Source organism: Salmo salar, chromosome ssa17, assembly GCF_905237065.1.
Source record: "Salmo salar chromosome ssa17, Ssal_v3.1, whole genome shotgun sequence".
Taxonomy (NCBI): domain Eukaryota; kingdom Metazoa; phylum Chordata; class Actinopteri; order Salmoniformes; family Salmonidae; genus Salmo; species Salmo salar.
The window spans coordinates 27,449,514-27,460,851 of record NC_059458.1 but is presented as its reverse complement, the minus strand read 5'-3'; the positions used below and the strand labels follow the sequence as shown (position 1 = coordinate 27,460,851).

The window sequence follows — 11,338 nt, the reverse complement described above, 5'->3', positions numbered from 1 at the left end:
TCTTGAGCCCTAAATATATTATTGAACTCTTTGTGATGATCGGCCTGTGAATTAGCCTGTGAAAGTATGTGTTAACTTTGGTCAAGGACAAATTATTATGGTACAAATTAGTGCCTAGATAATAATAATAATACATTGAATTTCTAAAGTGCTTTTCACTGAAAAACAATCTCAAAGTGCCACAGTATTTATATAATAACCTTATTATAATATTATAATAATAACCGTAGATTCTCGTTTCATCAGACAGAAACCGCATCTTCCTACCTGTGTTAAATCCATTGTGTCAGTTGATAATGTGGTTCATGTCATTTGAAAGTGTGTCCAAGAGTCAGTGTGTCTGGCTTCAGTTTATTTTTTACATTGTACCATTTCCAATCCCTGTGTAATTCTTGGAAAGTGAAGTCGGATAGGCTTACTGTTCCCTACCAATGGCAGTGGTTGTGGGGCGGAGTTAACGTTCAGTACAACCCCCCCTCCCAATAATAGAAGATTCCATCCAGTAAGCATCATAGAGGATAGCCATGCCTGCTGTCAGCTAATGGTTCACACAATCTATTCTGTCTGATCCGTTCAAGTAGCCCAACGACAGGGTGTACCGGTGGTACAATAAAGCACGTCGCATATTACTTTGATTCTAAACTGTTGGTGCCAAGTTTCAACAGTCACCAGACATGGCTTTAGTGGGAGTTAGAGCTTCATACCACAGGATTCTTAACCAGATAGAGCTTCTACTACCTGCTAAACTGAGACCCATTTACAACCATCCTGCAGGTAAGGACATGATCAATATTACAGCATCAGGTCCTACTAACCTGGCTGTCTCTGTATCACTCTCCTCATGGTGTCTATTGATTCATGTCTAAAAGTCTCCCCATCTTCAGAATACACTTTCTCAATATTTAGAAAATTAGATAAGATAATATATCATTATCACCTCTGGATGTATTCTACTCTTCTATTTGGTAAATAAGAGTGATGTTCAATGTAGTGGGACTGTGACTGTCACTAACCTCACCCTTATGAAGTACATTATTTAAGGGACAAAAGAATGAGTAAACTTACAGTAGCAGTGTATTGGGGTTGGTGAATGGACCCCTGGTCACGAGTGACCTCTGTGATGGGGTCATCGTCAATGGAGCAAACATAGTTTTATTATAGTAGCGTTGGAATTGTTTCAATGGAGCAAACATAGTAGTGTTGGAATTGTTTCAATGTGACAAGAGGAGTGTGTAGCTGATTATAACTTTGAGGTTAATAAGGACAAACAGTCTTGATGCTGCCCAGTCTGTCTGTCACATGCAAACTATCTGAACGTTGATGAGCTAGTACACAGGGCTCTTCTTCCAGCCCTGGGGAGATAACAGAGACGGACTGGTCATAGGGCAATTCTGGCAAATGCCAGATGGGCTGGTGGACCTGTCTTTAGCCTGGTGGGCCTGTCAAAATTGTGGGTTTTGCCAAAATTATAATTATTTGGCTAATATCTGGGGTCTCAAGGGAAAAAATTATCCTGTGTGTTAGAAATGCTTGGGACGATTTCTGGTCCCAGTCCGTCCCTATAGAAGAGTGGTAATGTGTCTTGAAGGGGGTACACAGAAGGTTGTTCCAAGCAGGGGTTCTCCATTCCGGGTTCATGGGATGCTGTTAATATCAAAATAGGTTGGCACCATGATAAAGCAGAGGGAAGTCAGTATGAGATGTAAAAGCACAGCACATTAATAACAACTTATAGATGATAAAACAACCAGCCTAGCTATCAAATAGACAAGAGAAGGGAAGCATATGAATGGACAATAGGTGGGTAACTAAATGACGTGCATGCCACTACATGCTGGCACTCTTCAATAAATGATCGCCCTTGGCAAGTTTTCAATTGGCAAGGCATTGAAGTACAGGCAGTGGAAGGAGGACAAGCTGAGGGTACGAGAATGACAACAGGTGGAATTATCTAGGAAAGGATTTAACCAGTAACTTTCAATGTCGCCTCATCTTAAAACGTTTACTACAACGAATCAGGTAGCAAAGTTTAATGCTTGACAACTTCTGTCACTTCACAGAAAGTCTGAGGCCTACTGGTTCAATTGGCATATCATTTTATTGTGGAATCAACCAACTTTTTGCACAAAACTAAATGTCACATATATCACTGTAACGTTATGTATTCAACACAACTGTCATTGCTAACCTTATAATAATTAACCTTAATAATTAAACCACGTTTTGTTTCGTCTGTAGGTCCAAAGACAGTTTTCTTCTGGGCACCAGTGTGTAAATGGGTAAGTGTTAAAAGTTTTGCAGCGAAGCAGTTTAGAGGGTTCAGAGGGCTCTGAGAGTTTTTAGAGGGTTCTGAGGGTTCTGGGAGTGTTTAGAGGGTTCAGAGAGTGTTTCGAAGGTTCAGAGAGTGTTTCGAGGGTTCAGAGAGTGTTTCGAGGGTTCAGAGAGTGTTTAGAGGGTTCAGAGAGTGTTTCGAGGGTTCAGAGAGTGTTGCGAGGGTTCAGAGAGTGTTTAGAGGGTTCTGAGAGTGTTTAGAGGGTTCAGAGAGTGTTTAGAGGGTTCAGAGAGTGTTTAGAGGGTTCTGAGAGTGTTTAGAGGGTTCAGAGAGTGTTTAGAGGGCTCAGAGAGTGTTTAGAGGGTTCTGAGAGTGTTTTGAGGGTTCAGAGAGTTTAACATTTTGGTCATTGAGCAGACACTCTTATACTGAGTGCATACAGTTTTGTACTGGTCCCTCATGGGAATCGAACCCACAACTCTGGCGATGCAACAGCATGCTCTGTCAACTGAGCCACACAGAGGCAGCATACAGGAACTCATAAGAAGCAATTGCATGTAAGAGAGGAAATGGGAGTAAATAATAATGAATTAGTAATGCCTGACCTGTGTCTACAAATTCCTTTCTGTCACGTGAACTGATTGAGGTCGCTTCTAGAGAATGAAGTCACATTTTATAAGCTCTTGTATGCTGCCTCTGTCTAATCTTAATATTCCATACAGTTAATGTTCCACTCTCCGACCCGCCAAACGATATGTTATTTAATGGTTCTATGATGTAGTACTCTCTCTCTCTCTCTCTCTCTCTCTCTCTCTCTCTCTCTCTCTCTCTCTCTCTCTCTCTCTCTCTCTCTCTCTCTCTCTCTCTCTCTCTCTCTCTCTCTCTCTCTCTCTCTCTCTCTCTCTCTCTCTCTCTACAGGGTCTTGTTTTTGCGGGTCTGGCTGATATGACCCGACCAGCTGATAAACTGAGTCTCTCTCAGTCTGGAGTACTCATGACTACAGGTAACAGAGCAATGAGGACAGAGAGGACAGGAACTGTGTGTTAGTGTGTGTGTGCCTGTGTGTGTGCGTGCGAGAGTGTGAATGCGTGCGTGCGTGCGAGTGTGTAAATGCATGTGTGTGTGCGAGAATGTGTGTAGCTTGATGACCCTTCAGATGAACAGTTCACTGATAGAATTACTGGCATGGATTCAGACATGATGGCATGGAACTTTCACACCTGCCCCTGCATCATGGGTTTTCCATTGCTGCTTTGTAAAAGCCCCACTGACTGTTAACAAGGACTGTAACGGTATGTCCCTGCGTGATAGCACTGTCCTTAAATGACACAAGATGACCCGTGCCTGTTTGAGACTACTCTATCTCAGACTATTTTCAATTAGAGATGATAATCGTGTTTTGGTCCTCGGATACGGCTAGTTACAAACCACTACTGGACGTTTTCCACAACGTGATGTCATTAGCTGTTGATTTGTGTTAAGGTATGGAGTTAGGTAGTGCACAGGGCATAGTTACACAATCCATTTCCCACTTCCAAACCCATCCCTAGGTGGCAGCAGCAACCGGGTCAGGTGCTGGGCTGTGCTAGCCAGGTGTTACTCTGGGCATCTTTTGGGCATACCTTTGTATTTTCCTTTATGTAAATATTTATTTTGGTCACCATCACTTGAACCAACAATAACCTGCTTGGGCTGGCCGACCACCGAGTCTCACCAGAGCTAGACCTGATCCTGGTCAGATGTCTCCTAGCCGCTACCCTCACATACAACACTGACTAGCCATGATCCTGGTCAGATGTCTCCTAGCCGCTACCCTCACATACAACACTGACTAGCCATGACTGCAGATGACTAATACGCCGGCCCCACATAAACACGACTAGCTGAGTGTGTATCCCCACATACAACACTGACTAGCCCTGATCCTGGTCAGATGTCTCCTAGCAATATAGCCCTGATCCTGGTCAGATGTCTCCTAGCGGTACCCCCACATACAACACTGACTAGCCCTGACCCAACATATAGCTGATCCTGGTCAGATGTCTCCTAGCCGGTACCCCCACATACAACACTGACTAGCCCTGATCCTGGTCAGATGTCTCCTAGCCTTACATACAACACTCAAAATTATGAGAAAAGTAGGAAAAGCTAATATTGGATTTTTATACGCATTATGCAACGGTAACACATTTCTGAAGCAGAAACAACATTCAGATGCTCCAACTTTACCTGTCCCTTTACCTGTCCCTTTACCTGTCCCTTTACCTGTCTCTCCACTATTTTACAGGTGTTATTTGGTCCAGATGGTCCCTGGTCATCATTCCCAAGAATTGGTTTCTGTTTTGTTGCAACTGTTTTCTTGGTGCGTCAGGAGCCACCCAACTCTTTAGAATCTGGATGTGAGTGGAACAGACAGTTAGATACAGAGATACACACCAACTTGTGCCCTGCAATTTTACATACATTCAATTTGATTCGATATCTGTGAGCCCTATTCAATCAAACCATATTAGGGGGGAAAAATCATAATAATTTGTCAATGTACTGTATGTCAGTCATTGTCTGACAACAGGCTTGTTAAATACACAGTACCGCTCTGAAGGGCAAAGTGTGCTTGGTCACACATTTATGACAGCTAGTGACATTGTCCTTGGGCTTTGCCTTCTTTGTTGTGGTTTAAACCAGGCACATTATATGCCAAGCCTTCTGCCCTTGTGTTTTTCCTGTCAACTGAGTGATATAACCACAGAGATACATGTAGATCCTCTGAGTGATATAACCACTGAGATAAATATAGATCCTGTTCTGACTCTATGGATACAACACTAAATATCTCTGTGGTGTCTACTGCTTTGGAACGCGCATTTGGCAGAATTAGCTAACCGGCCCTGAAAGTTGTATTTATTTCTGTGAGATCACTAGACTACAGTCCATATCATACAATCTGTTACTCTATGACTACTTGTCTTCCATTTGGTTACACTTTAAAATCAGAGATATGGATACTTTTATAAAGTCTGCCAGGGTCCTTGCCTGAATGTAAAGGATAGCATGCCTGCCAAATTGTCTTTGCTCTCTGAGACCTATGATTAGTCTGTTTGAACCTTTATTTTGGTTTGTTAAGGTCGGAGGTCAACCCTGTCCCTCTGTGTTTCTAGGTACCAACAGGAAGTAAAGAAGCAACAAGAAGCAGAGGCTGCTGAACTTAAAGTAAAGCAGTTAGCAGAGGCCCATCCATTGTTGGATTATTTAGAATTAGCGACACTAACTACCTAGTGGATCTGATTAATTTGATTAAATGCAATTTCATCTTTGAGGACTTCAACCACCACAGAATCTTCCAAGTCAATAACACCCCTCCCTCTGCAAAGCACAATTCATGCTGTTAATAAGTATGAGGTGATGATGTGAGGATGACAGCACGTCTGCGTGAGGATGATGGTAAAAGATTAGTGAAAGGTAAGATTAGGCATGGAAACATAAACATTTACAAATTCACACAACACTTTAAAGATGGTGAATGTTTGAGTCTGATGATGGTTAATGTTGTCTTTTTCAACGGTAACACTTTGTTTTAGCCTTTTACCTCTTTGTCTGATTTTAGGACGTTGTGGTATGTATATATTTATTGAAAATAAATTCTCAATTTTGGATTAAACTGTTCCTGACTTGAAGAAACCCTTCTCATGTGCATGAGGTTATTAATGGCCAACTTGATCATAAGCTAAGTTAAAAGATAAACGTGGCTTCTTCAATTTATTGTTTACATTGTGTCTTTGCCATGTACAGTCCACAATCACATGTGGGGCGCGTTCAGCACGACACAACGTTTTGGAACGTTCAGATAGAAATATGTAATATTGAACAAACACGCTTCTCCGATATGTAGACAACAGTTGGCAACTAAACGGAGGTCTGTTTTCTAGGATTTACGAAATGGGGTGGGATCATAGTGTGAGCTAACTCTACCTACCAATGGCAGTGGGTTTGGGGCGGGGTTTATATTTCAGTACCGCCCCTTGACACGCCTTCATAATAGATTAGGCACTACGGGTAGATGAGCCTGCTTTCTGTATTCTAGTTAGTATAGCCAATCAATGACAGGCTGTACTACTGCTACAATACAGCACATACTATTTCTTTATTTTGAACTGTCGGTACCAAGTTCAACAAAGGTAGGAAATAAAACTCCAGTCTCCAGACATGGCTTTAGTGGGAGTTAGAGCTTCATACCACAGGATTCTTAACCAGATCGAGCTCAAACTACCTGCTAAACTGAGACCTTTCTACAACCATCCAGCAGGTAAGGACAACATTATTATCAGGCTCACCTCAACCTGAGAGATCTGCATCACTTCCACTGTTCTCACCATCTTACAGTACAGACACTATACTGTATACTCTGATACACATTGGCAATATTTTCAATGTTTATAATGTAAATGACGCCTGCTGTCTATGCCCACTTATGAAAACAGACTAACCAGTTCTGCTAGGGCGAGTATGAGGTGTTCTCTCATTTGTGTCTGGAAGTAGCTAGCAAGCTAGCCAACGTTAGCCAGTTAGCTTCGGTGCTTGACTGCCGTTGAGGTCAGAACGCTAGGATCAACCTGCTCCTCGACCAGAGCGTACAGTGTGCGCTCTGAACGCTCGGAGAGCGAAACGCTCAGAATTTACAAACGGACAATCTGACAAGGCTCTGAATTTACGAACGGCCAGAGCGCACTATAAACGCTATCTGGCACTCCAGATTGAATTTGCGAACATTTACAACGAACTACTGGTCGCGTCCATAGATGCAGAACAACAAGACTGAATTGACTGGGTAGCGTCTCTGGCAACCGAACAACCCCAGATTTGTGTCGGGGCTATATATCTTGTGGAAGGATGAAATAGTATGAATAAATGCATAAAAAATAAGAAGTCGAGAGCCGGCAAACGTGCGAATATATACTCGAAACACCGGCTTCAAGGGATTACCAACATATTCAAATAATGATTGACACGTTTTCATTAAAAACGTTATTTTCATTAATTTATTCATACTATTGCATCCTTCCACAATATATAGTCCCGAAACAAATCTAGGGTTGCTACCCAAGCCGGCTGGTCGTTGGTTCTATCGGTTCGGTTGCCAGAGACGCGACCCAGTCGTTCAGTCTTTTTGTTCTGTATCTATGGACGCGACCAGTCGTTCAGTCTTTTAGTTATGTATCTATGGACGCGACCAGTCGTTCAGTCTTTTAGTTCTGTATCTATGGACGCGACCAGTCGTTCAGTCTTTTAGTTCTGTATCTGTCTTTTAGTTCTGAGTGATGTTGTGGTCCCGTGTGGCTCAGTTGGTAGAGCATGGTGTTTGCAGGGTTGTGGGTTCGATTCCCACGGGGGACCAGTGCGGAGAAGAAAAAAAAAAGAAATGTGTGCATTCACTACTGTAAGTAGCTCTGGATAAGAGCATCTGCTAAATGACTAAAATGTAAATGTAATTTTAAAGACACTTTCAAAAAGGAGAAACTGACTGCTATCATTTACTGACAAACAAGAGCATTAAACATATGTATCAACAGAAATAGATAAATGGTCATATGAACTAGTGCTCTTTAGCATATGAATGAGTGCTCTAAACTTAGATTGAGTTGAAACCTGAGTTAAAACCTGAGTTGAAACCTACAGTAGCAGAGCATGGACTTTGGATGGGGACTTGGTCAGTACTAGTCAGTCCTAGACTAGCAAACCATGTGCAACCTTGACATTGAGGTTATCTTAAATGGAGCACACATCGTTTTATTACAGCAGTGTTGGTATAGCATCCACGTCAGTCTGTAGCTGAATTTAACTTAGAGGTGAATAAGGACAAACAGTGTTGATGCTGCTATTCTGAATGCTGATGAGGGAGTACACAGGGCTCTTCTCTCAGCCCTGGGGATCTAGGGCTGAACTATAACAGTGTGTTCATGTGGCTTGAAGGGGGTAGACAGAAGGTTGTTCCAATCAGTGGTTCTCAATTCCTGGTTCATGGGATATTGTTAATTAATATCAAAATAGTTTGGGCGCATAATGATACAGAGATAAGATTAAAATCATAACGAAAATTAAAAGCAAAGCAATTAAGTTAATATAGTTGATAAAACAACCAGCCTAGCTATCAAATAGACAAGAGAAGGGAACACTGAATGGATAATATGTGTGAAGCTTAGTGACGTTCAACCACCATGTTTAGCACTCTTCAGTAAATGATAGCCCTTGGCAAGTTTTCAATTGGCAAGAAGAGAGCAGGAGAATAACAGTTGTTAAAACCATAGGAAGATACTGATTCCAGTCACTTTCAGTTCCACTTTATCTCTCTATTTCATCTTTATATTTCACTCCTCAACAACAAATCAAATGATTTCAGAGTTTAATGCTGCACAACGTTTATCTCTTTATGGAAAGTTTTCATGCGTAATTGCTTTGGCATATCCCACTCAGACGTCAATTCAACATCTATTCCACATTGGTTCAACTTAAATTCATTGAAATGACGTGGAAACAACATTGATTCAACCAGTGTGTGCCCAGTGTGATCTCTTTGTTGCGGTATCAACCAACTGTTTACACAAAACTAACGCTCACATGATTCATTGTAATCTTGTGTAATTGTACTCAACTTTCATTTCTAACCTTTCTAAATAAACACTGATATGTTTCCCTTTGTAGGCCCAAAGACAGTCTTCTTCTGGGCACCAGTGTGTAAATGGGTAAGAGTTGATATCTTTAACAAGTGTCTCATGTGCTGGACATCTTCTAATGGTGCTAAAAGTAAGCATGGCTGTGATTCTCTCTCTTTATCTCTCTCTACATCTCTGGTTATGGCTGGCATGGCTGATATGACCCGGTCAGCTGATAAACTGAGTCTCTCTCTCTCTCTCTACAGGGCCTGGTTATGGCTGGCATGGCTGATATGACCCGGTCAGCTGATAAACTGAGTCTCTCTCTCTCTCTCTACAGGGCCTGGTTATGGCTGGCATGGCTGATATGACCCGACCAGCTGATAAACTGAGTCTCTCTCAGTCTGGAGTACTCATGACTACAGGTAACGGACATTGTGGGAAAGTGGGGAAAGACAATATTTGACATTTACATCCACTATACAACAGTAACAAATTCCTGAAGCTAAAAAACATTCAGATGCTCCAACTTTATCTGTCTCTTTACCTGTCTCTTTACCTGTCTCTTTACCTGTCTCTTTACCTGTCTTTTTACCTGTCTCTTTACCTGTCTTTTTACCTGTCTCTTTACCTGTCTCTTTACCTGTCTCTTTACCTGTCTCTTTACCTGTCTTTTTACCTGTCTTTTTACCTGTCTCTTTACCTGTCTTTTTACCTGTCTTTTTACCTGTCTCTTTACCTGTCTTTTTACCTGTCTTTTTACCTGTCTCTTTACCTGTCTTTTTACCTGTCTTGTCACCCCTCTATTTTGCAGGTGTTATTTGGTCCCGATATTCTCTTGTCATTATTCCGAAGAACTGGGGTCTCTTTTTTGTCAACGGTTTTCTTGGATTGGCAGGAGCCAACCAACTTGTTAGAATCTGGATGTGAGTGGGACAGACTCCATAGTTAGACACAGAGCTATGCAAACTGACATGCATGGCATTCAATCAAACCCTATAAGGAGAAAGAAAGGGAAATAAAAACAAAATTCTGATGGGGTGTATGTCAATCAATGCCATTGTCTGACAATAACATTGTTAATAAATATACAGTACTGCTTTGCATGGCAAGGTGTGTTTGGTCAAAAACAGATTCATTTATGACAGTCCATTGTCCTTGGACATGGTGTCTATACCTGTTTGGAACTTTTTACAGACACATTTCTTTGTTGGCAAACTGGTCCTGAGAGTTGTATTTTGCAAGATTACTTAAATTCATCTAAAAAAAATGTTACTCTATAACCATGGTCATTATCTTTCATTTGTTTACACTTTAAAAAACAGAGGGCTAAATTGATCTGTCAGGGTCCTTGCCTGAATGTAAAGGATAGCATGCCTGCCAACTTGTCTTTGCTCACTGAGACCTATGATTAGTCTGTTTGAACCTTTGTTCTGGTTTGTTAAGGTCGGAGGTCAACCCTGTCCCTCTGTGTTTCTAGGTACCAACAGGAAGTAAAGAAGCAACAGGACGAGAAAGCCCAGATCCCCATCATATAACCCACGCACATAAACACAGACACACGCATACACACTTGTATTTAATTTCTTCATGTCTTAATCCATTTTTATGTAAAGTCTGTAAAGTCAACCCTCAACAGTCACTAACACAGGTCTGATATACAGTACATATCACAGGTCTGATATACAGTACATATCACAGGTCTGATATACAGTACATATCACAGGTCTTATATACAGTACATATCACAGGTCTGATATACAGTACATATCACAGGTCTTATATACAGTACATATCACAGGTCTTATATACAGTACATATCACAGGTCTGATATACAGTACATATCACAGGTCTGATATACAGTACATATCACAGGTCTGATATACAGTACATATCACAGGTCTGATATACAGTACATATCACAGGTCTTATATACAGTACATATCACAGGTCTTATATACAGTACATATCACAGGTGGCCAGTTGCAACTTAATTTGGGAGGGCTGGCTCATAGTAATGGCTGGAACGGAATACATGGAATTTCCATGGGTACCATGTGTTTGATAACATTCTATTCACTCCATTCCAGCCATTAATATTAGCGTTCCTCCCCTCAGCAGCCTCCTGTGATATGTATATAACCAGGCCCCATATAACCAGGCACTATATTCTAATAGGCCTAATGAATATGTAGGAATTTACATTCCTTCCTTTTTGGTGTTAGAATTATTTTGAGACCAAGGAAATATCTGATTTTGGCTTGAACTCTCAATATTTGTAATAGATTTGTGCCCTTAAATATTTACTTAGTATTATGTGCAAATTTAATACAGTTGTTTGTAGGATTACATAATTGTTGTAATTTAAATAAAATAATGTATTTATGAAAGCTGTATCTGTAAAATCGTTTGTTTTC

At 41.1% G+C, this 11,338-nt stretch overlaps 2 protein-coding genes across 3 annotated transcripts; both read left to right on the top strand.

The window, feature by feature from the left end:
• Positions 1-509: 509 nt before the first annotated feature.
• On the top strand, positions 510-5,931 carry LOC123728183 (mitochondrial pyruvate carrier 2). Of its 2 annotated transcripts, none has more exons than XM_045699306.1 (5): positions 510-774; positions 2,239-2,279; positions 3,192-3,276; positions 4,561-4,672; positions 5,432-5,931. In XM_045699306.1, the coding sequence occupies exons 1-5, from the start codon at positions 675-677 to the stop codon at positions 5,547-5,549; spliced, it is 456 nt and encodes a 151-aa protein (XP_045555262.1). In that variant the 5' UTR covers positions 510-674; the 3' UTR covers positions 5,550-5,931. The 2 variants fall into 2 exon arrangements, with proteins under 2 accessions (XP_045555262.1, XP_045555264.1); XM_045699308.1 differs by having other exon boundaries at positions 4,561-4,635; positions 5,432-5,503.
• A 360-nt stretch (positions 5,932-6,291) lies between these two features.
• On the top strand, positions 6,292-11,311 carry LOC106575789 (mitochondrial pyruvate carrier 2). The gene is made up of 5 exons (XM_014152474.2): positions 6,292-6,576; positions 8,970-9,010; positions 9,261-9,345; positions 9,735-9,846; positions 10,401-11,311. The coding sequence occupies exons 1-5, from the start codon at positions 6,477-6,479 to the stop codon at positions 10,456-10,458; spliced, it is 396 nt and encodes a 131-aa protein (XP_014007949.1). The 5' UTR covers positions 6,292-6,476; the 3' UTR covers positions 10,459-11,311.
• The last annotated feature ends 27 nt before the right edge of the window (positions 11,312-11,338 follow it).